This window comes from Mirounga angustirostris, unplaced genomic scaffold, assembly GCF_029215605.1.
Source record: "Mirounga angustirostris isolate CCGP_5_RB_7025 unplaced genomic scaffold, mMirAng1.0.hap1 SCAF_1, whole genome shotgun sequence".
Classification (NCBI taxonomy): Eukaryota; Metazoa; Chordata; class Mammalia; order Carnivora; family Phocidae; genus Mirounga; species Mirounga angustirostris.
The window spans coordinates 128,005,002-128,031,184 of record NW_026991709.1 but is presented as its reverse complement, the minus strand read 5'-3'; the positions used below and the strand labels follow the sequence as shown (position 1 = coordinate 128,031,184).

General features: G+C 37.9%; 1 protein-coding gene across 2 annotated transcripts in view; it reads right to left on the bottom strand.

The window, feature by feature from the left end:
• Nucleotides 1–25,862, bottom strand: part of MRPL3 (mitochondrial ribosomal protein L3) — a 39,024-nt gene extending 13,162 nt beyond the window's left edge. Inside the window, exons 1-6 of one of the 2 annotated variants that reach the window (XM_045903788.2) lie at nucleotides 25,607–25,862; nucleotides 24,412–24,596; nucleotides 23,085–23,176; nucleotides 21,086–21,184; nucleotides 13,016–13,115; nucleotides 10,876–10,936 (exon numbers count right to left, since the gene is read on the bottom strand). In XM_045903788.2, the coding sequence (XP_045759744.1) occupies nucleotides 10,876–10,936; nucleotides 13,016–13,115; nucleotides 21,086–21,184; nucleotides 23,085–23,176; nucleotides 24,412–24,596; nucleotides 25,607–25,698 (629 nt within the window). In that variant the 5' untranslated portion in view covers nucleotides 25,699–25,862. The remainder of the gene's footprint in view (nucleotides 1–10,875; nucleotides 10,937–13,015; nucleotides 13,116–21,085; nucleotides 21,185–23,084; nucleotides 23,177–24,411; nucleotides 24,597–25,606) is intronic. The other variant, XM_045903789.2, reaches the window with a different exon arrangement.
• Nucleotides 25,863–26,183: the final 321 nt, after the last annotated feature.

Below are 26,183 nucleotides of genomic sequence, written 5' to 3'. Positions count from 1 at the left end.
GTGAGGTAATAAATGTTCGTTGTTTTAAGCTGTTAGGTTTTGGGGTAATGTGTTAGGTGGCAGTAGATAATATAACAATAAATAAAACAATAATGCCCTAATGCTGGACAAGTTTTACTTTTATAAGATATCAGAAACATCTTGGTCTCAAGGTTTGAATAGAGAAATAGAATCAGAAACTAGCAATTTCTTAAAAATCTAGAATTTCAATTTTTAAATGAAACCGCTCTATTTTCAAAGTCCACTAACTAGAGAAGCATTCTGTGATGCAGGTAGAAAGCGGAAAATACTAAGGTTCAAGAATTATTAAAATTTGTCTCTGTCAAATATATCAGTACGAAGATACAATAAAAGGGCTAGAATAAACTCTAAGACTGTACCGGAGATATTTTTATACTCTTAAGATAATACCTTCTTCACGTTTCACTAGATAATATGTCAACCTATTTTTATTTTTTTAAGATTTTATTTATTTATTTGACAGAGAGAGAGAGAAAGAGAGACAGAAAGGGAACACAGGCAGGGGGAGTGTGAGAGGGAGAAACAGGCTCCCCTGAGCAAGGAGCCTGACGCAGGACTCGATCCCAGGATCCTGGGATCATGACCTGAGCCGAAGGCAGACACTTAACAACTGAGCCACCCAGGCCCCCTGAAGTCAACCTATTTTTAATGTCATATTTCCTAACTCTAACAAAGCTATTATAAGACAGCGCATAGTGCAGGCCACTAACGAAAAGGACCAAAAGTACAAGATAATAAAAACCATCTTATTTCCACAAGGACTTTGCTAAGCCTTTAACAAAGAATTATCAGAGAGTAATGGATTGAAGTAAGCCCATACAAACAATTGTTTTAAATAAGTCAAGAATTCAGCATAAAAACAATGTAAACTATATGTAGAACCTAACAGCAGATCATCAAACTGCATGTCAAAAGTTACCTGTATATGAATAATTTAAATGTAGTTTACATCATTTTCTTCACATTAATCAACTGAACCATCACTTATGGTGTGCACATAATTCTGCTCTGCCCCAAAAACTCAAAATAATGCTTATTCCTGGTCAAAGAGCTAAAACAGTAATTTAACATATATTAAATGAAAAACCCACTATATATTTTGCAAGGAGATTAACATCTAAGGACAGAAACTATAATAAGCAAATATTTTACTGAAAGTTTGCTTCAGAAACTTAAATATTTCTAGTTAATGCTGAATTTTAGAACATATTTGAAAAATAAAAAGCTTGGCAATTTAAAAATAAAGAAGAAATACCTATAAAGTCATTTTAGCCTACGGATATTGTCTGGCCAATAACACTTTAAAGATAAAAAGAGGGGACTGGCAACACTAATCTAAACTGAACATGTTTTAAAAATACCACATTCTAACACTGGCCATTCTTGGTAGAAAGTTTGCTGGTACCTTCTGAGTTCTCAAATTGCTTTGCTTTACTTAGAAAGAAAGAGCACCAGTGTGTACACCAATAAAACAAATGCCAGGTAAATTACAGAAGACAATTTAGCTCATTTTAAGAGTAAATGCTTATAAGATGAAAGTGGTATCCTGAAAGGGCTAATTATCTGTCAGCTAATTACAGACTGCTTTTCAATCTAGCTCTAGAATGCATCATGGTTTTTATACTGGGTACAATGGGAACGTCTTCAATAAATAACCTTTAAACAAAAGGATAAATGATATGACAAATTATTGGCTTAATTCAGATTATGGAGAATAGAGTGCACCTGTTGATCCATGGGTGGTTCAGGTATCTATTCTACTAGTTCTCTCAGCTGTCACCCAACATGAGAACAAAAACAAAACAAAAGCCAAGAAGAGAACTGATCTATACTTAGCATACCCAGGCACACTTCAAATATAAGGTTTTCAAAGGTCACATAAAAGGAAACCTTTATATAACAATGATACACAGCACATAACACACACGCTTTATCTCCCCTACCCCTTTCCTGCTGCAGTTTTTAGTTAGCAGAAAAAAAGTCAAATAAAGGAAAATTCAAGTCAGAAAGAAAACAATGTGAGAAGTTCCACATTTAGTGAGACAGATCAGAAAATTAGGAAAACATAAAAATATATTTAGAACATTTATACTTGATAAACCAAAAATTCATTAAAAAACTCAGAGATCTTATTTAAATTTAGGAGACTCTATTGTCCTTGTTCTCAGTCCACTGCCCCTGAGTACATTTTAACCTCAGGAAGGGCAGGGGATTATGATTATTTAACCCTTGTGTCCAACCTAGAAAAGTCAGTTATTTTGTTACTGGCTATAGCTGTGTCTTAGGAAGAAAGATAATTAGTTTCCTTTATTTTGTCCTGTAGTTTTCAAATGTTGTGTAATGCGCATGCCTTTTATAAAGTTTAAGAAGATGGTATTAAGAAAAGGGGAGGAGAGGCTTAAAGGTATGACAGTCATAAGTATCTCACAGAAGAAAATGCTTAATTTCATGTTTCCCACTGCATTCTTGAAGTCTCTAGAGATTACTGCTATGTGAATTTCATTCCCTTGGTACACTGCGTCAAAAGCACAAATGTCTACCAGCAGACACACAGGTTTTAATACAAACCCATCACGAATTTCCCCATTTTGTGGGAAAGTGCCCTTGACTGCATGATTCTAGATATATTTGTATAGGGGATAAAACAAAATGTCTAAAGGTGAAGAGTGCTCTCAACTCGATTCATTCTGAGTACTTGGAAAACTTCCCCTAAAATTCTCATCACTGAGGCTTTCCCTTGACATGGGCTTCTTTTATCTCTCTCTCCTTGGTATCCCTCTTTCTCCACTTTGTTAATTCCCAAATCCAAAGCCTTTTATTAAACTAATGTTTTATTATGAAATAACAAACTGGAAAGCAGAGAGACTAGTACAATGAATCCCTATGCACCCCATTACCCAGGGTCAAACATTATCAACTCAAGGCCTATTCTGTTTCATCTATTCCCCTCCTCTGCAACTCCAATGGATTATTTTTAAACAAATCCCAGATACCATATCATTTCATGCAAAAATATTTTAACATGGGTCTCTTTTAAGGATCCTTTTTAAGAACAAAACCACAATACCATTATCATAATCTAAAAAAAACTAGTAATTCTTTACTATCAAACACCTAGTCAGTATTCAAATTTCTATGGCCTTTTTTAAAATAGAAAGAGTAGTCCTCTATTCTTCCTGTTTACCACCCTCTCCCGAATTAGTCTCAATCATCATTTCCTCCCTATTTTCCTGCTTCCCTAATGCTCCTTGAGACATTCCTTTCCCTTTGCTGCTACATGAAAAGATGGACTTAGAGACCTGTTGCTGACCCTCTTTTCAACAGAGTTTACATCAGGGGTTGGCAAACTATGGCCTGCAGTGGCCACTTGTTTTTGTAAATAAAGTTTTATTGGAACACAGCCTTGTACATTTATTTACTCATTGCCTACGGCTGCTATGGAGCTATAATGGCAGAGCTGACTAGTTTCAACAGAGAACATAATGGTTGTAAATCTCAAATATTTAGTATCTGGCTTGTTGAGAAAAAGTCTGCTGACTCTTGAGCCTATTACTAATAAGCCAGAGTTCCACAAACCTTGCCCTTTGGCAAGAATTCTGCTACTATCCTATTCCACAGACGTACTGACCATATCCAACCAGAAGCACCCTAGCCATTCAATTATAATGTTTCAGAAATAGAAACATAACATCTTTCTTCAAGCTATCCTCCTTCCTCGCCACTAGAGTGACATTCCCAAGATGACAGTCTTTTCACACAAGCTGTCCCCTGCTTTAAAAAGCAAAACAGCAACAACAACAACAAAAAAGCAAACTAAACTATAACCTTAAGTGGTTCCCAGTAACTTCTTTAGCTTGGGGCATATAAGGCCTTTTATAACTGGGTCCAGTCGACCTTTCAAACACTGCCTATCACAACTCCTCATCATAGCAGATTATTCCGCGAACCCCTAAGTATGCCACTCTCTTTCCTGTCTTTGCTCATTCTGTTGCCTCAGCCTCACACGCCCATCTTACTGCACTGTCTTTCTACTCTTACCACGAAAAGAGAACCGAAAGTGTTTGTCATCAAGCGTCATATGGGCTACAAAGTACTTGATTTTCTTTATTAAAAATAATCAAAATCCATACTCTAAGTAGAGGTTTTTGTATCAGAACCATTTCTAAATTGAGATTTCATGTTCTCTCTTTAGCTGATTTAAAGCTGTAAAAAGTTTAAGTCACTCATACATAATCTCTCAGAGAGCCAGTAACTAAGTACTAAATGGAAGAGAGGACTCTTGACTTCTCTAAGGATGCCCCAAGATCAGGTCATATTTTTTATGGAGGTGAGGATGGGAAGATGAAGAAATCATTGGTTTAAAACCAGCTTCTCTATGGTTAAACACTGAATACAGGGAAATGGAGATTCACATCAGGTTCTGGCCAAAATCATGACTGGGCTGCTTCTTTTTTTTTTTTTTTTAAAGATTTTATTTATTTATTTGAGAGAGAGAGAATGAGAGAGAGAGAACACCTGAGAGGGGATAGGGTCAGAGGACGAAGCAGATCCCTGCCGAGCAGGAAGCCCGATGCGGGACTCGATCCAGGGACTCCAGGATCATGACCTGAGCCGAAGGCAGTCGCTTAACCAACTGAGCCACCCAGGCGCCCGACTGGGCTGCTTCTTTATGAAGCTAAACCACTGAGAACAGATTAGAGTAAGATGGTATCTTTATTTGTGAAAAAGTAATGTGGAATATTACAAATCAACAATCAAAAGAATTTCTTGAAGGATATAATTTAACATTACTTTGCTATGTTTTAGAGTCAAAACACCCAAAAAGATTTCAATTAAAATTTTTTTTTCTAGTAAACAAAAAAGGGCAATTTTTACTAAAATAAATTACATGCATATAAAAGGCCCTATTAGCTAATTCACTATCTCCATCAGGATTAGCTTTTAATTTATGATAAATAAGGCACAAATGTTTTAATCTTTAATTATAGCTTCTCATTTCAACAAACTCATGCAGATAGATATTATCTACTTTCATCTCCACACATCCCAAGGATAAAGCATCTCTCTGAAGACCCCTGCAAACCCTGGGAGTCAATTTCTACTGATTCACTGTTGTCTAAACCTATTTAATCAGCGACGTACAGCTCCTGAGCCCACAAGTAAGGCATGGTGGAATTTTTCAGTTGCTTTGTGTTCTATCACATTTAGTTAAAAGCTGGCATGGAATAGCTGTATAGCTGTTACTTTCTAGGATGAGTTTGTGACAGCATGACCTGAAATGTAGAATGCATTCTGTTTCTGTCTAAAAACCATAAACCTCCCATCAATATCTGGGAACATTTTTATCAACAAGTGACTGCTAAGAGTGCACTGCTTATAGCTTCCCGACTTCAAATCTAGCTTATTCAATAGTACAAAGAGCCAAATGTGCAGTGATTCCTTTGAGTCCTCTTTAAAAAGGAAGCATTTCCTGGCTGTCCTAAATAAACCCAGAAAACCACAATCGTTGTCCTAAGTTCAGTGTGCATTTCTCAAAAAAGAAAACTCAAATAACTAAATAATTTCATAATATCATGGAAGGACATAACAGTTTTCTGCAGGTTGTTAGCCACACCACTTTCTTCAGTAGACCAGAAGACCATACTGCCGTGTACTGTTGAATCTACTGTTATGTCTTACTTCTTCATTAATATAGATAAGAGTGAGTTATGCCACTTGGAAAACTGAGGGATTATTTTTTGTAAATAATTTTTTGGAACAAAAGGAATCTTAGAAACCACACAGTCCCATGCCCTTATGGTAAAGACAATGAAATCTACACTCAGACATGTTAAGCCACTTGCCCAAGGACAGATCCCTGGTAAATGGAAGCATCTGGCCATGTTTTCAACCCAGGTCATACTGCCTCTTGGGAAACAGTTTAGAGCAAAAATATGAAAATGTCCAGCACATCGGAGTGGCCTGAAGCTATTTCAAAGGCATCCTCATTACTCAGTAATGTTTAGATGTAGCAGGTAGTATGCAATCTTAAAATTACCTAGAGTGCTTGGAAAGCTACAACTTTGCTTTACAAGTCAGTCTTAAGGAGGCAATAACTAGACATATTAGAAAATCCCACAATAGAATTCCTAATGACTTCATGATTTTTATTCATTTTAAAAGATATTTCCTATTGAAAAAAAAGATTTTTCCTTCTAAAATCTGAAACAAATTAATAAGCAGTAATATCAACAATAGTGATAGTAGCCAATACTCCTGAGCATTTAATATGTGCCAGGCCTTGAGCTGATAGCTATCTGTGTGTTATCTCATTCAGTCTTTACAACATGGCTATGAGGCAGGTGCTATAATTATTCTCATGTTAAAGATGAGGCAACAGAGAGGTTGAGAAAGCCATCTAGGTCACACAGCTACTGAGAAGCAAAGCCCATCCTTTTAGCCATTCCCTATACTGCCTCTCATTAGGCCTTAATTTTGCTGGTTTTGAGTTAAAAAAAAAATGCTATCTCATAGTTAAAAGTGAGGCTATTATAAATGATTATTATACAAATTTTTAAAGCAAAGAACAAAATATAAATATAAAACACCACCCTCCAAACTCTCCTTTATCTTGAAACAGACATTCACTTTTGACTGATTTAAAAAGGATTAGTTTTTATAGAGATGATTTCCTTCTACACTTAATCACTCGTTTTGAAAACTGTTTCATTACTATGCTTAAAAATGTACTGCTTTGAATAGAAAATAAAGTAACTTATTAAAAATGACATAAAACTGGAAATGAACAGGGCCAAACAGCAACAGTGTCCTGAAGGCGGCACACGCCTTGTTTCCCTCCTAGTGTTTGAGTAAACATCTGCGAAACAGAAGAACAGGGGGCTAGTGGGGAAGCTTTCTGACAGAGGGAGGGACTGGGCATAGAGCTCAAAGAGTCTTTGCTCTTTTAAGAATCCACCTGGCATTTTAATCACCTTAAGACTTTGATGGGCAACCATATTTCTGTGCATAATGTGATATTTTAATGAAAGAACCCAAAAAACAAATCTCAGTAAATGTGCAAAGGTGCTCTACCAGTCATCTAATCTCCCCCACTCCTTTCATTTCTACTACCAGGGATAACATTATCAAGGTAAGTGCCTATTTTTCTATTTTGAGGCCAAAGGGCAGTACGAATTGAAAGAGCACTGATAATTTTCAAGTAATAAGATTATATCTGAAAATATATGGGTAGTCCTAATTAGCCCAGACTTGGAGACAAGGTTGTTAGATTATCCTTTACCCAGAAAGAAAAGAATCTTTTAAAGTAGCTGAATGAACTTTTTCTGACTTCAATGTGGGCTTCAGAATTTAAACAAGGGAATAAATAAATAAATTCCAGACAACCAGAAAAAAACCCCCTTACTTCAGGTATGCCACTGTCATGACTTCAAAGCTTAATAAAAGACCTGGCAGGAAAGTGCACCACACCCACTGTTACGGAGATATCACCACCATCGGTGTCCTTCAAGTCCTTTCAGACAAAGACCTAACCGTTTCCCCCTAATAATGCAGAGTGCATTTTTACAGTTTTCTTTTTGTCTATTCATTCTTTCATTCTTTTCTGATTTCTTCCCTTTTTTAAAAAAAAACCTACAACATATAATAAAAGCACCACTAAGATTCACCAGAAAACAATGGGCTATGTTGAGGATAGACTCAACAGTCACACCCCATCTCACACACTATTTATATATTATCCATAGCTGTTTCCTCCTCAAACCTGAGAGTGAAAGAAAGGAGAACACTAGACCCCAAACCATCATCTATTAGAAGTTACGCCGGAATGTAACTGCCATTACAGAACAAGAATAGAAACTTTAAAAGGGTGCTAGGGGAGGGTGTGAGGGACACATGATACATGCTAGTCTTAAAATTTATTTAGAATGATTTACCCAAAACGGTCAGATTTCAAAGACAGCGCTTTATTAGCTGTTAACAGAATAATGCAACTAAAAAGTTATTCTGCTAGAATGGTTTTATATATTAAATGTAAAAATCTTTCCCATTAATCTAAATTGAATTTAGATTCTCAAACCCTCTGGATGAAAAATTATTTTTGTTATAAAAGTAAAAATTAAAATGAACTCTGGTAAATATGTATTTACCTCACACTCCAAAGTAACACTGGTAAATACTTAGTTGTATAGAGAATAATACACAAACTTGGCACAGGTAAATTGTATCTTTCAATGCAAGCAGAGTTCCCAATCAATTATTAACAGAGAAACATTTAAAAATTTTAGGGAAGTCTTCAAGAAGCTGCTACTGTTGGTCACTAGTCACCTTAAAAAAATGCAGATGATGTCATTCTCAAAGTGGATTCTATTAACACTTTATTTTCTTAAATTATATGGTATTTTGTTTTAAATTTTCTTAGTTATTTCTAAAATACGTTTAGTCGAGCAATTAAAATTGAAGGTATAAGGTAAAAAAAACTTGAAATACTCAAAATATAAGTGTAGATTTAACAAATATAATTATTACAGCATGAGAAAAATGAAGATTTTCAATTAGAGATTAATTTGAGATTTTTCTTTTCTAATGGAAAGATGATGATGAAGCCAACTGATTACTAAAGAGACCAATTTTCAGTTTTATGCTAACTAAAATGTGAGTACTAACTAGGCCTACTTTTATTGACACTGTTATTTGAAACTGGATTGATTAAATTTGCTTGCTTTAAAACAGATGTTTCAATGTTATAATTTGAGTACAGGTTTAGGGAAAGGAAGGGATTAGGATTCTAAGCTGAGGAAAGAAGTAGGAAGGAAAAACGGTTCCACTGGTGAGCCCTTGACTATTCTCCAGGCCAGTGGTTCTCAAAGTGTGGTCCATGGACTAGCAGCATCCACATCACCTGGGCAGTTGTTAGAGAAATGCAAATTCTCAGGTATTAGTCAACAGAACACTGTATTGCAGCCCACACAATAGTGAGGATCTTCTCAAATGAAGGTCCTCCCTTCTCCAGAGTTGTATGGCAACTACTTTAAATCCCAGGGCTAGTTATTCTCCCAGCTCTTATCAGCTACCTAGGCCTGAGGCTGGCACCAGGCTTTACAGTCTTGTTTTCTAGGTACATGATCTTAAAACAAACTAAAATACTTTCCTTTTCACTTTATACTCACAAGAAGAAAGATGAAGTTTTTAAAAATAACTTTTTAAGAAGCCAGAAACCCAATGGTAGTGTATGAATGAAATCATTTGCTGAACACAGGCATCTGAAAAGCTTGGCTCTAATCCAAGCTAGTCACGAATCCCACCACAAAGCATCTGCTAACAAAGGTCTCTGACTTTGTAGGACTTCTCGGAATATCTCATATATTCTGTAAACTATGTAATGGAATTCACACACTATTACCTCTGTGCAAATTAATGGAATTACTGAGGTACTTTATTATATGTAATAATTAATTCAGAAATTAAAAAGTAAAATTATCTGATTCACAACACACACACATCTCCCCGACTAACCAAACCAAAGCTTTCCAGCTCTAATATTCTGAGTTCTTGACAAGGGAAGGCAGAACAAGAAAAGTTACCAAGTGATTTTAGAGGCCCCAGTCAGTAGGAATGAATCTGCAACAATCAGGATGCGGGGGGAAAAAAAGGAGAAGTCCATAATCTCTAAAAAGAGGACCCACTGTATTGTCAATCTATCTGACTTCACTTCTAAACAGCTAATCAAAGGTAAGAGCTGTCTGCAATGGCTCATATTTGAAAGTGGGGGCAATGATGGGGTGGAAATAAAAGTGTATCTAACTGACTCCATTAAGGAAACTAATGCTGGCTCTGGTTTCCTTGGATAAAAGCTCTTTGGCTCAGTCACTGTGATTGTAAGACAATCCCAGAGCACATGTGGACCACTGTCAGAATTACATAGGCTGCAGACCTTGTTGAATGACAAAGAAGGAGGAAATCAAGGCACACAGAGAAGTAAATCATCATCTGTGTTGACGGAACAAGAAACAGGAATAGCCAAGAGCTGATATTTGGAGTTTAGTTTAGCCTAGTCATGCAGATTCTACTAACATATACTGAGCAATTTCTACATAAACATATATAAGGGCTCAGTTACTTCATTCTCTAGTGAAGTAACCTTAACCAAATTTTGAAAAACTGCTTCTCCTCCCAGTCTGAATATGACTCACAGTCAGCATTTCTGTTTGTGTGATTAAGTGTAATTAAGTGTTGATTTCTCCCAAATTAAACCCTTGTTTGCGGATAAAACATATCTTGTTTTTATGAAGTCTCACTGTCTCACTTGTCTAGTACTGAGAGACAATGCCATGCTACCAGAGGCTTAAGGTGTAACACTACTTCTTCCTGCTTCGGATAGGCTCTTAACACAGTTAACAAAATGTTTTACAGTTACCCTAGGGGAACCTTAAGCACAACAACCATCACAAACAGTATGTTTCCTAGAGTTGGAAAGAACCAGCATTTACTAGATGACACAATCTCAAAAGAACTCCATAGCATTGTTCATTTATAGATCACCATCAAACTGTATATAGCCTTTGGTCTTAAAAATAGAAGTGGGCCCAACCCACAAAGAACCTAAGTAATGTGACCTTTCTTGTAGTCCCATTTCAAGAAGCATACATCTCAGTTTCAAACCTGTAACTTGATGTTCACATACAACTAATTCAGTGCAATTTAAAATCTAGTATAGTCAGTAACATTATAGAATTACAAATGAGAATAATGGTTACTTAATCTTTATTCACTGCCTTGAAAGACTATACTTTCACTCGCTCCATTATGTTTTAATATATGAGGAAAACAAAAGGAAAAGAACCTGTTATGTGGACCTACGTTTTGGCTGTGACATCCACATACTGTCCTGGGCGAAAATGAGCAGCATAAAGAGGGGTGCCTTTATGAAAAGAAAACAAACAATCGATATGAAATTTGTCAGCCCAACTTCACTAAACATAAACTACATCTAGGAAGCCTGTCAGATTTCAAAAAAAGTAGAAGATTCTCTTCACAATTATAATTATTAGAAACATCAACAATAAAATAAAACTGTTCATCAAACATGCCTTAATGGACTGTACGTGGGCTGAAGAACAACATGTCCCAGGACAAGGCCCACGGTGCTGGAGTCAGGCTAACAGACCATGGGTAGCTGATGGGCTTGTGCCTTCACAGAGGCAACGTGGTACTGGCTGAAACGGGCAATTCACAAGACAAACACAGTGTTCTTGCTGGTAAATACACGAATTTGATGATTCTTTGTTGTTTTAGTGAATAATAATATACTGACTTAAGATAAGTTTCCTACTTCATATAACAAAATAAAAACAAAAGAATGACTCAAAAAACGCTGCGGCTGGATCAAATCTTTTTTAACCATTAGAGATAAGTTATCCAAAAATAGGAACTTTTTTTAACTTTTAACTGTTTTGATCCCAGGTCCATTGTATACTGGGCAGTGACTACAGTATGTGTGATATCCACATAAAGCCCATATATATCAGATTTTTGGTAGATTGGTCACTGTGCCAATAAATTCCTGTTATTCTAGCACATGCCTGGATAATTTTGAATTCTGAAAAATTGTCATTATTGATACCCTTAGTTTTATATACTAACATTTCCAAAACTAGTTGTATGTAAATAGAATCTTACTTAAAAGGCACTTGAAAACATGTTATTTAGAGGAATTTTGTAAGTGAAAGCCCTTCACAACATTTTGTTTGTAACAATTTGGAATTAACACTATGAGAACTATTTAATTTGACAATCTGCAAATATTTAATAGGGCACTTACCATATGTACAGTTAGAAATATAAAAGGTAAGACAAAGCTCCTGACCTCAAGAATTTATCTAAGACTCAACATTAACATCATCAGAGACTTTTTTCTCAAAAAAAAAAAAAAAAAAAAGCCATAATAGAGTAGAGAATGCAACTGAATGCTAATTATGGCTTACTTAAAACAGGGAGTAAGGTACTATGGGATTTCAGAGGGTAGGACCTAACCTAGATTTTTATGGGCAAAGAAAAACCCTGAATTAAGAAAAATAGGGGAGATTAAAACTGACTGAATTTCCAGGAGGTTGAATAACTTGAACTGCTGATACCTGACCACTTTTCACCCACAAAAACAATTCCACATAGTTTGAGCTACAACAAAAGTTAACAGGGACTTAATTTTTATACTTGTTACCTTAATTCCATTCACTTTAGCTTCAAACTACAAAACTTAGACTTCAATAAATACTTTTAATTCTAGCTTAAATCAAGGCTGATCCTCTATCACTCCAATTAATAAGGCTTACTTACTTCATGAAATTCAGTTCAGATATTAAAATACCAAATCTTAAAACATCCTTCCACTATCTACTTGTTAGAACTCAAGTTCAAGAGATCAGGAAGCTTTTCTCAAGTTCAAAGATGTGAAATGCTGTTGACTACATAAACCAATAAAACCATGCTGCCAAATCTTACTTTTTGACATTTCAGGGAGTAGGTAAAATACTTCAAAATTTTTAAGTTAGAATCTTTACATCGAAGTGCTATGGTCAATCACTTTCCTGTTTTATGAAAATTCTATCTCAGTGAGAGTCTAGCTATTTTTCACTCATTAAAATGACAGCCTACACAGAGTGAACTTCACATTTTAAAGGTTAGTGTATTTTAAAAAATAAAAAAATAAAAGTTAGTGTATTTATCTGTAGTGGCTTTTCCAAATGTGAAACTCTCTGTACATTAAAAACAAAAGCGCTCCTCCCTCTTTAATGAAAACAAAGAGTTCTCTACAGTTCTTTCCACTCAAAAAAGAAAAAGGCTTGTTTGTCCCTAGTGATTAAATCAGATACCGCTTTGTATTTAAAAATAAATGTTTAGGACTTTGTATTGTGGATTCAGCTTTACTGAAAGGCCTAACATTAAACAAATCACATATTTGGGTATTTTTGTCTCCCTCCTCTCCCCAGCCTCGGATTACCTGGCTTAATCACAGCATTATCTGTTACATGAAAGATTTTAACTTTCTGTTTTGGCGGCAATCCAAGTTCTTGGTAAAATTCCAATATAGACGTAGGTTTCTAGAGGAAAAGCAGCATACGTAAGTAACCCATTATACTAAAGGTGGAGTTCAATGCACAGAGATCTAAACCAAGTCCTTAACAACCCAGAGAACAAATCAATAAGAGCATTCTGTTCCCCTAATGAATAAAGAGCACCATATTCTTATTTAAGGGAGGTGAGATTTTTATCTATAATCCATTTCACCCAGGATCCAACCAGGTGCATGGCGGAGCTCATATACATTACATGGTGGAAGATCTTTATTCTGTAGGAAAAAAACAGAATTGTGCTCATACTTGAATTCTGACTGGAGACTAAATATCAAGAACCCCAATCCTGGGAAATTCAACTCTGTCTACTCTGCACCTGCTTCCAAGCAGCTGGAAGAAAACATACCGGGTCACATTCAAATGTATGATCACAAACTTCAAAGTGAGTCCCAAACGTGATCTGGCCAACCTACATTTCCCTACTTAAATCCCTCTCACACTCTCCAAAGCCCCTTTTCACAATCTCTTTTAAAACCTCCAGCACTGTTCCCTCCTTCTCCCCTCTTTGAGCTGACCATGTTGCTTCAGATTTCACTAAAAAACCAGAAGAACAGGAGCATTTCCCCAAGGTCTTATCACCCAATCAAACTTCCTGCACAAGCACTTACCTACTGCCATCCCCCACCCCCCGCCAGACTGCATGAGATGCACATGGGGCACTTTTAGAAAATGCCAATGCCAAGGGCCTTCTGTTTGGAGACTGCAGCTTCACTGATCTAAGGTGTCATCCAGGTGTCAGTGTGTTTTTTAAGCACTCCCTATGATTCTGATGTGAAACTGGGGCTGGAAATCACAATGACAGGTAAGCTGTCCATGTTCTTATTAGAAGTCAAATCCCTCACTATGTACTCATCCCACCCTTCTCCCACCTATTCAATGGCTTTACTCCTGAAATTGTCTCTACTGCCTTCTGAATCACCAATTTCCCCCCTTCTACCGGAATTATCCTATCAGTATACAAAGATGTCACAATAACTCACATTAAAACAAAACTTTCCCTTGCCCACATAGTCTCCTTTCCATTCCCCCTTATGACAATGCTCCTTGAAAAACTTCTGCTGAATCTACTTTCTATCTTCCCATTCTCTCAAACCCACTTTAACCCGGTGCTTGCAGCCCTTAAATAGTCAATGCAAAGTGCTCATCAAGGTCACCAACCATCTCTATGTGGTCAAATACACAGGTCAATACTTATCTCATTGGCTCTACCAGGAATGCTTGGCACAGGTGACCACTCTCTCCTTGAGACTTGCACTCTCTCTCAGTTCTTTCATATGCTAACAATCCCACATTTCTAACCTCCACTGCAAATTCTACTCTGAACTACAAATTCATGCGTCCAACCGCTAACTCAGTATCTCACTTTGATGTCATACAGCAATTCAAGTTTGATATGTCTAAAATTGAACTCAACTCCCCCCCCACCCCCAGAAACCTGCTTTCCTCTGGTTTCCCAAACCTCAATAAAGGGCAACTCCATACTTCTGTTGCTTGGACCCAAAATCTTGTGGTTGGTTACCTTTGACTCTTTTCTCTGTCACATCCCATGTCCCACACACCAGCAGTTCCTGCAGACTCTATTTAAAAATAAAGCCCACATCAATTACTTCTCCTCTGCACCTCAAACCACCATCTTTTGCCTGGATTATATTAATAGCCTCCTAATTGGTCTCCAAACTTCCACACTCCTGACCCTATGGTCTATTCTCCAGTCACAGGCTGGCATGATCCTTTTAAAACTCAAGCTAAATCATGTCTCCACAATGGCTTCCATCTCATGCAGAATCAATCCTAAATCCTTAACATGGTTTACAGGGTTCTATACAATCTGACCTCATCTACTACTCTCCTCCTGGCTCACCCTGCTTCAGGTACAAGGCATTCCTCACATTCCAAGAACACATTAAACAAAAACCTCAGGGGGTGCCTGGGTGGCTCAGTCGTTAAGCGCCTGCCGTAACGCAGGTCATGATCTCAGGGTCCTGGGATGGAGCCCCACATCGGACTCCCTGCTCAGCGGGAAGCCTGCTTCTCCCTCTCCCACTCCCCCTGCTTGTGTTCCCTCTCTTGCTGTGTCTCTCTCTGTCAAATAAATAAAATATTTAAAAAAATAAAAATAAACAATAATCTCAGGTCCTTTGCACATACTATTCCCCCTGCCTAGAATGCTTTTCAGATTTTTGCAGGACTTGCTCCCACATTTTATTCAGGCCTCCATCTAAATATCAACTTACCTTTCCTGATTATTCTATCTAAAATAGCACCACTTTGTCACTTGCAATCCCCTCAGCTTACTTTATTAGTCTACAAAGCACTTTTATTTGTTGTGATACAAATAGAAATGTTTTTTTTTGTTTGTTTATCTTCTAAGCCACGGCCTCCCTGTTTCATCCCCAATCCCACCAAAATGTAGGCTTTTTTTTTTTTTAAGGTTTTATTTATTTATTTGAGAGAGAGAGAATGAGAGACAGAGAGCACGAGAGGGAAGAGGGTCAGAGGGAGAAGCAGACCCCCCACTGAACAGGGAGCCCGATGTGGGACTCCAGGATCATGACCTGAGCTGAAGGCAGTCGCTTAACCAATTGAGCCACCTAGGTGTCCAAAATGTAAGCTTCTTGAGAACAGAAACTTTAGTTGCTGCTACATCCCCAGCTCCTGGTAGGTCCTGCTGCCTGCTTTTCCCTCCACTCATGCCCTTTTTTCTGTACTGTAAATATCCTTGAATAAAAAACATCTTTGAATAGAAAACTTTATGAATATCTCATTTCCTTAAAATAATGTCCTGCGTCTTTTTTCTTTTCTTAGTTCTTAAGACTCTTGATACAGACTGCTAGAAGACTTGACAAAAAAGTTGTACCGCTTTATATTTCCTGATGTGAATAGTGCCTCTTTCATGGAACTATAACCAACACAGGTGTATCTATCTTCCTGATGCTCTTTCCCCTTCAACTTCCCCTCTCATCACAAAAGAAGCACCTGCAGGTGCCCAAGGAACCACAGTATTCTATGTATGCTTACCTATGTCTGCCTATGTCCGTCTCTTGGCCTGTAATTCTTCCCACCCCTGTACCTCCAAAGCTCATTAAAAATCAAATATATGTCTAGTCTCAGCTCCAGTAATACTTCCTGTCCAGATTCCTGCCTGGGCAGCCTTGCCAGAGCTGACTACTCCTTGGTCTATGCTATCTCTAGACCTTGCCTATATCTCAATTATTGTCCACATTACCTTAACACTTATCAACTTACACGAATGTTTGCCCGCCTGCTGGAGCACCTGGATGGCGAACTGTTTTATTCACCTGTGTCTACAACTTTAGAGCTAAGCACAGTGGCAAGTCAAACACTGCAGAAGTGAGCTAAATGAATGGTGAAGACACAAAAGATGGAGGACAGACATCCATTTGGGTGTAAAGTCCTGGTTTGCCTCTCCAAGTCACCACACCTTTCCACTCTTGCTGCTGCATCAGTTCTTAGCACATGACATTACTGTGTTTACAATGTTATTTTCTTTTTTTTTTTTTAAAGATTTTATTTATTTATTTGAGAGAGAGAATGAGATAGAGAGAGCATGAGAGGGGGGAAGGTCAGAGAGAGAGGCAGACTCCCTGCCGAGCAGGGAGCCCGATGGGGGACTCGATCCCGGGACTCCAGGATCATGACCTGAGCCGAAGGCAGTCGCCCAACCAACTGAGGCACCCAGGCGCCCTACAATGTTATTTTCAAGTCTAGTTATTAAAAAATTGTAGGCCTAAAATAAAGATCTTATTCTGCGGATGAACAAATCTTCAAGAAACTAAACTACTATGAAACCAAACCAAGAGTAATTTGTAGTAAAAAAAGCAAGAACAGCAGCAATTGAAAGACCCTAACCAACTTAAGACGATGCTGATGATGTACTGATAACCAAGCATCACTGCCCCAATCCAATGGTGTATCTGCACAGCCAGTCTTAATTATAGATTATATGAATATGTAGCAATCTTCAGTTACTTGATGATTTCAGTTTAAAATGTAAACTGTTAGTGCCACTTTGTAACTTACTGAGAAGGCTGCCTTTGGTTGACATGAAATTGGGTGGCACTGGCCTGTAAGCATAGAAAGTTAATTTCTGGATCAGCCCACAAGCCCTGGGAATGTCCTTGGGGCCCTCCAGTGGACCCATGCAACAGATGCTGAGAAGCCCTGCTCTGGATGCCCACGAAAGGTTGTTTTGTACCTTACAGTGTTCCCTCAAGAAGTTATCCTTTCCTCCTTTCCTCCAAGAGTAATAACATAAGTTCATCCCTGTCATTCCCTATAGTTTTGCCTCCCACATGCTGAAATCTAACACTGATAGTCAACACCACCTTTATCAAGGCCCCTACTTTTCTTTTCTTTTTTTAAAAGATTTTATTTACTTGTCAGAGGAGAGAGAGAGAGAGCACAAGCAGGGTGAAGGGCAGAGGGAGAGGGGGAAGCAGACTCCCCGCTGAGCAAGGAGGCTGACGCAGGTCCTGGGATCAATGACTTGAGCCAAAGGTAGATGCTTAACCGACTGAGCCACCCAGGTGTCCCTAGGCCCCTATTTCATCTTCAACCATGCACACTTCCTTCACATCAAAAGCAAACACATAAGTTCTCATTTAAAAATGTGCCTCCTTGCAATTATTTTCCTGATGTATCAGATTTAAATTTATTACATTTTAGAACACTTTAAATTTATTTTTGACATTCACATATTCTACCTGATGATTTTAAAAGCATATTCTTTTATTAATATCAGTTTCTAAGTATGTGAGGAAGCTTCTAAGAAAAAACTTTTACTTTTTCAGAAACACAACATAGATAAGATAAACATCTTGATCTAAGTAACTACAGACTGAGACATAAAAGGTAATACATACTCTTGATTATATTCCAATTTCACTGTAACTGAATACTTTAATTTTTTCTTTTAAAAATCAAAATATCATAAAACTAACCAGGTATCAGTCATGAGAAAATCCAAATGCTCAAGTTGAGTTGAAAGCAGCAGCAGTGTAACTGAAGGTTTTTTTTTTTAACTTCCAAATAAATGATTTCAAAAGGCAATTTAAAAAGACTGACAGCAGTGTCACACTTGGATAATCCCATCTATGAGGCTGCATTTTTTTTCTCCCTCTTCAAAGTTCTCTGCAATTATCCTTCTCACAATGAAAATGCTTCTCTGCTCCTAAGATGAATTGATTTAATCAACTTTTAAGGCCACTTAACTTCCTATGTTTATATTTATAATAAGTTACAAAAATAGCAAAAGCAAAACAGTGTAATTTCTGGGAAGTCTAAATTCTTTACAGGGTAAAACAAAACAAAACAAAACAGTTCTAGCCCTATTATAAATAAAACTGATTCAGTCAATTCATTTTAGAATACTTAACTATTTGATATATTATATTCAAAGGTCTATTTGTTTTGTTGTTTTTTTTTAAGATTTTATTTATTTGTCAGCAAGAGCGAGAGACGGAACACAAGCAGGGGGAGTGGGAGAGGGAGAAGCAGGCTCTCCGGTGAGCAGGGAGCCTGATGCGGGACTCGACCCCAGGACCCCGGGATCATGACCTGAGCCGAAGGCAGACACTTAATGACTGAGCCACCCAGGCGCCCCAGTATATTTGTTTTTAAAACCTTCTATAACCATTCTACTTGCAGTTTGTCTGAGGGTTACAATATGCAAGAGGAAGTTTGCATATTTTTAGTTTTGAAAATCTTTTCCCTTTCTGAACCAAAATTCTTTACTTATGAAGAATTCTAAAACTTCATTTTCACATCTAATTCTGAAGAAAGGTCATTCAAAGACAAAGTTTTTTCTTAATATTGTAATACATGTCCTCTGGACCCAGAAAATTTATTGTCTTCTTTTTTTCTTAAAGATTTATTTATTTTAGAAAGAGAGTGCACACGCATGCACGCACATGCACAGAGGAGAGTGGCAGAGAGAATCTTAAGCAGACTCCACGCTGAGGGCAGAGCCTGACGGGGGGCTCGATCCCACAACCCTGGGATCAGGACCTGAGCCAAAACCAAGAGTCAGTTGCTTAACCAATTGTGCCACACAGGCACCCCTAGAAAATGTATATCTTGAAGAACAAGAAAGACCCTTGTAGCACTCTCCATACCAGAGAAGTAAATAAAAAATGTGTGTAAGTAAGTGGGTGGAAATCCACCACAACATAATAAGGCATCCAAATCATCTTGCTGTGCAGTATATTCACTAAAGAGAATAAAGCTGAAAATATGTAGATCACAGTCTCAAGTATGAAAGTACTATTATTTCTGAAATTTTTTTAAAGATTCATTTGAGAGAGAGAGAGTGCACAAGCAGAGAGAGGGGCTCCCACTAAGCAGGAAGCCAGACTCGGGACTTCATCTTAGAACCCTGGGATCATGACCTGAGCCAAAGGCAGACGCTTAGCAACTGAACCACCCAGGCTCCCCATTTCTGAAATATTTTAATTATTAGTATTCATAAACTCTGTAGGACATTTTCCTAAGTAAAATAGAATAAATTGAGCAGCCAAATACATTTTGGGGGGGAACTTTTGTTTTTTCTTGAGAACTAAGATATTGGAGAACCAAAGGAGACTTTTAGAACTAAAAGGATTTAGCAACCATCAAGTCCAATTCCCTGTTTTTATGTGTAAGAAAATGGTTATTTAAAAAAAGTGGAGTGAAGGGAGCTAATGCGAGAAATCAGAATTAGAACTCAGCTCTTCTGACCCCACATCCACTTGTTTTTCCACTATCTCATAGTTCTGGGAAGTAGTTTACAGATCTGTTGGTGCAAGAATGGATTACCCCAACATCATGTTTGATTTACATATATCAAGGCAATAAAGTCATGAATTTACAAAATTGGTAATGAAAATAAAGATGATTGTGCTAAACATAACAAAAGCACAGAAGTACAATCAATGAGAAAACAGGCACCTATCAAATCAAAGAATTATTCACATGAAGACTAGCATGTATTTACACATTTAAAAAGTTCAAACATTTGAAAAAAATCTGACATTTTTTTACAGTTTTCATAAATACCTCACTGTGCTTTTCATTACTGTGAAACTATTTAAACCCTAAAATTATTAGGCAATAAACTGTCAAGAATCAATAGCAGACTAAAATATATATAGACTATACTACCATAATATGCAAAGTAGCTAACTTCTCTAACACTTAGGAGACAGGGCTAAATGGCCTCTAGTCCTATCAAACTATAGGACTCCAATGATTTTAACCACCTTGAACTCACCAATCAGTATATCCCACTATTTATAGGACAACTCCACCTGAATTTTCTGTAAACACCTCACACACGTCTTTCCTCCAAAACTGCCCTTTCCTTGTCGCTATACACAGTGTACAACAGTGAAAATAAAAACAACTTACTGATTGTATGATATACTGTACTGTATTCTCATATTTATAGTGATGATTTCAGATTAAAAAAATTATACACACAAAGAAAGTTCTTTCTAATATATACAAATTAATCCCCACATGCTGCTGGTGTCAGGTATTGAGACAACTTAGAAAAAAATGAGAAATTAAACATAAATGACAAAATAGCTACCATCTACTAAGTGTCTGTGACATGCTAGGCACATACGAAAAATCTTATTAATCCTGGTAACAAACCTCTTAGGTAAGTAGTATTTTTATCCCCATTGTACAGATGGGCAAATACTTCAGCTTAGAGGATAAAGTTACTGTTCTGAATACTGAGGAGAGGTACTGGAACAAACTCAGATTCTCTCAGAATCCCGGGCTCAATGGCTTCACTAGACTGCCTTCCCTCAAATCCATAATGTACCTCATGGATAAACACAAATTTGTGACTATGGAATAGCCTCAAAACCTAAAGAACTCAGATCTGAAACTAATGAAATGTACTCTTCTAAAGAATGAAAACACATCCTTACATGGAAACGTGATACAGTTTTTCCTCCTACAGTTAGGGCTGCCATTTTTCCATTATGGTTTTCCTTTGGAGTATATTTTAGAACATGACAGTCTTGTACCTAAGGAAACAAATATAAAAAAAACTAAGTATGTGCTAAGATACACTTTAACATATCATACCAGTCACACTGAAGCCATAGGACAATTAGGAATTCCCTAAAGTTATCTCATCATTCCTCTAACACCAATCACAATCTTAAAATATAGAAGTAAACTTAAAAAAAAAAAATGTCAAGCACAGAGCATACAGACAACACATACAGAAAAGTGCCTAAAACATAAATATACAACAGAATGAGTATTTGTGAAGAAAATACGCATTTACCACCAACCGGGGTCAAGAAGTAGAATCCACAAAGCCTCTGTCTCTTTCTAGTAATTTCCCTCCCCACCTTTTTTTTTTTTAACCCCTAGAGCAGTGGTTCTCAAAGTGTGGTCCTCAAACAAGCAGCATCAACATCACCTGGGAACTTGGTGAAAATGCTGATCCTCATGCCCAGCCCAGACCAAATGAATCAGAATCTCCTTGTTTTACAAACCCTCTAGGTGATTAAGGCTTGCTAAAGTTTGAGAAGCACTGCCCTAGAAATAAATACTATTCTTGACACATGGTAATCATTTACTTACTTTTCCTTACAGTTGCTACCTTTGAAAGCATGTGGTTTATTGTTGCCTGCTTTAGACTTTGTATAAACAGAATCAGATTGTATGTACTTTTCCATGTTTTGCTTCTTTCACTTGTTTATATTTCTAAGTTTCATCCATATTGCTGTGTGTAACTCTCTTCTATTCATTTACATTGCTATCCAGCATTCCATTACATGAATACCATGACTTATTTATCCATTCTGCTATTGGACATTTGGGTTATTTCCAGTTTTGGAGTATTAAGAACAATACTGCTATAAACATTCTTGTAAAATAATAAAATTCAAGTTTTCTATTAACACTCAGGAGTGGAACTGCTAGACTACAAGATTCACCTATCTCAACTTTACCACATAATTATGCTAAATTGTTTTCTGAAGTGGTTGTACCAATGCACAATTCCACCAGTCATTCCTGAAAACTCCCCAAGTTCATTAGAGTTTTAGAAACTGTAATCTTCTCTTTGATCATTCGGAGTTAATAAAAATGTCCTAAGGCTTGTAGGCCCCCTGGGCCTATGTGCATGAGCTCTCATTTCGATCACCAACATCTGTCTAATCACTTGTCTAAGACTAGGCCCCAAAGATGAACTCAGGTGTCCAAACTGATTTGGGGAATGATGGTCTCCTAACTCAGTAATCTTTCTCTAATAATAATCATAAAGACAACAGCAGCTAACATATATTGGACAGTTAACACTGTTATAAGTGTTTGATGTTTATTACCTTGTGCAAACCTCACAAAAACCTTTGAGGCAGGTAATAACTATTTCTTTTACCAAATACAATTATATCTTTTGCAGAGGAGGCAGAATGTTTCAAGGAACATAGCGAGGAAGTGGCAGATACAAGATCTAAAGTCAGATATTCTGGTCTCAGGGACCACATTCTTAACCATTAGTTTGTCTTATCTCAGACAACAAAATGCTGCTTCCCCAGACAAGAATGTTACATTCTAAGTTAGCAAAGAGATCAAAATTTTATTTTTGAGTTGAAAGAATGAAAATAAGATGGAACTAAGATTTTTTCCAATTATAAATTCAACTGGTACAGCTGTGAGAAGCTAGGTTACAATCTTTTTTTTATTCATGGTTGTAGTTATCCTTATGCCAGTATCAAGAAGGTCATCCCTCAGGCAAGAGTGAAACATTCACTGAAACAGAAGTAAAGTTCTTTAATAGCATTTATGCTTGACATTAGCCCATTCTTCATCACAGCCATGTATTTCAGGATACAAATACTGTCCATGCAGGTTTGCACAAACAGATCTTGCACACATACAGATCTGTTACATCCTCTGTTTCTTTCTTACCTGAAGTAATGTAACCACATGCTTTTGACCATCTTTGGTCCATAAAGGCATCATACCCAGCTTCAGTGCTATAAGGCCTACTCTAGAGGAACCTGGTAATTAAAAACAAATCAGTGTTATTACGAACTTTTTCAACATTCGCCAACATGAAGCAACAGTATTTCTACACTGTGGTTTCATTATGAGCAACAGACAGTTAAGAAACATGCTAATATATTCATAGAGTAAAACACTACTATTCCTCAGAGCTGTAAAAGACTTCAACCATGGCTGGGTAACACACTGTTACTCAATAAATCTCTGTATAATGAATAAATATATGGTAACTGTACAAAACAAAGAAAATAGGTAAACTGATATATTCTGGTTTTAAAATAATGGTATTAATAGAGGACATGATAAATCCATCATTATGCTTTGCTTTCCTAGTATCAAGTCATATCTAACGTCATTAATTAGAAAACATCTCAAATTCTAAGAACTTAGCTGGCGTTAAGGGATGACAAAAGTGGTCAAGTTGCTAAAATATGTCAGCCTCCACCATGCCACTTAGATTTCTTGCCTAAGTTAGTAAAGCTGCTCCACTAAGAATTTTTTTTAAAAGATTTTATTTATTTGTCAGAGAGACAGCGAGAGTGCATAAGCAGAGGGAGCGGCAGGCAGAGGGAGAAGCAGGCTGCCCACTGAGCAAGGAGCCAGATGCGGGACTCGATCCCAGGACCCTGGGATCATGACCTGAGCTGAAGGCAGATGCTCAACCGACTGAGCCACCCAGGCATCCCTAGAATTTCTGATCACTATATAATTCAACTGTCACAATAAACCCCAAGCAAAGACCACTCTCAACCTCAAATAAGGACAGGTCTTATTTTTGGTCTGGCTACACATGGGTTTACTACTCTACTAAAGCACAAGGAGCTGATTCTGGGGTTATGCTTGGCAAACCTGGAGTGCTAGAACATTCCAACTGAAAACATCTGTGTGACACAGTGTAGTTTAGATCATACTTCTCCAGCTTTTCTTCCCTGATTTATTTTATATAACTTTTTTTTATCTGAAGGAAATAAGAAAACATATGCAGAATGATTTTCCTTTCACCTACAAAACAGCTTCTTGAGGAAGTCTTGATTACCATCAGACATTTGCTAATAGTAGACTAGCATGCTAGAAATAACCTTGCAAACCAAACCACAATGAAACAGACACACTTAAGACACGAAAAGTAAATTCAAGAGATGATACATTCATCAAGCAGTCACTATGATTTTGAATGTTCCAGTCACACAGTAACTAGGAAATGAGAAACCATCAAATATAAAATAACTACCTGGTTCCCAAGGATGTAGAGGCCATGGCTCATCTTTCAAAGGACACAGTTTACTTGCTAACTGGGCTTTATTTTCATCAGAGACCAACTGCTTAACAAATGGGACATTTTCTTCAGAAAGATGCTCATCCCACCAAGTACCACTCCTGCCATGGAGACCTCTAACCAAAAGCCAGATGACCGTTCTGTAAAAATAAAAATTATAAAAGAAATCACAATATAAAAAGTTCCTCCATTTAATGTAGGGAAGGGAGGTCACATGAGTTGGAAAGTGTAGTCTGGGCCTTAGGAAAGGATTTGGTATCTGTGCAAGTTTTTTTTTTTCCCTGACATTCCTTATGATAATAATGGGGTTCACACTTTAACTGTTAATGATTACTCTAGAGTAAAAGGTCTTCATTCTCCTCTGGAATAAACGAATTTCTAACAGAGATGTCCTACCTAGACAGAGGAGCAGCTGACCCATTTGTATGTGTACTTTAATAGTTTACATCCAGTGGAGGTGGCAGAATGTGGGATGCTGATCTCTGATAAGCTCACCTCTTCCCAGCAATGACAAGGCCTAGGCTCAGAAGATCCATTAAAGACATGATCTCTGAGCACGTGAACACACCAAGGAAGACCTTGTGTCGGAAGGAGGTATGTAATTCTTGCACGGAGGGTCAGAAAAGAAGTAAGGCTTTCTGTCGCCTATCCACCTTTTGTAGTCAGGTACATCCAGGTTAGAGTCCCAATTTTACACGAATTAGTTGAGTGACTCTGGGTAAGTTACTTCCCCAAGCTTTCCTTTTACCTGCAAACTGCAATCATGACAGTACGGAATAATGACAGTGTCTGTGAAACGATTAACAATAGCAATTCTATCTCGTGAGGCTACACGAGCTAAGGCGCCTAATATACCTAACAAAGCATTCAGTACATAGAAAACGCCCACTAATTGGTAGATATTATTGCTGTTGGTAATGCTCTCTACCAGTCGCTGGCTCATAAACATTAAAAACAAAAAATCACCCCTTCACTCCTTTAACGGGCACTTCCTTGGAGTAACGCTCCTCACTCCTCCGTGCCTGCGTTCTGGTACTGCGCCCCTTCCTCCTCCACCCGGGGCAGACCCCTCCGCACTGGGCCATGTCACTGTTCCAGGTCTGTGCTTTGCAGGGACCACAACCCCACACCCTGTCTCTAGCCCACCCACCTGTTTGCCGAGCCCCGGGCAGCACCCAGGCCGCCCGCGCGGCAACCCAGCACCTGGGCGCCGGCCTGAGCCAGCAGCCTCCAACCAGGCATAGAGTGGCCGGGGAGGGCTTGTCCCGCTCTTCTTTCCGGCGCCCCGCCGCTCTGCTTTCAAGGCGTCCCCACGCTGCAGCCGCAAGTCCGCCACAGCCTCCCGGGAGCGTCCCGCCCGGTGTCTCCCGCTGCCCTCAGTGATCGGAAGAGAGCCCCGGAGCCACTTCCGGTCCGTTTCCCAATGCATTCCGGGCACCAGGGGCATCCCTGGAACTAGAGTTCCGCTTCCGGATAGTCCTACCGTGGATCCGGGTTAAGATCAGTAGATGGTTGGGCAGGGACTGACGACTGATTAGTCTCTCCAGGGGGTGAAAAAAGGGGATGTTTGGAGTTAAAACTTTGCAAGAATGAGGCGAACTAGAGACAGGCTCCTTAAGGAAGCGAAATCACTTCTAACTAATGTGCATTGTGGGGCAGCTCATTGTACTAAACAAACCCCGATATTGTTATACTGGTTTATGTTGAAAACAGCCCCAAAAGGAAAT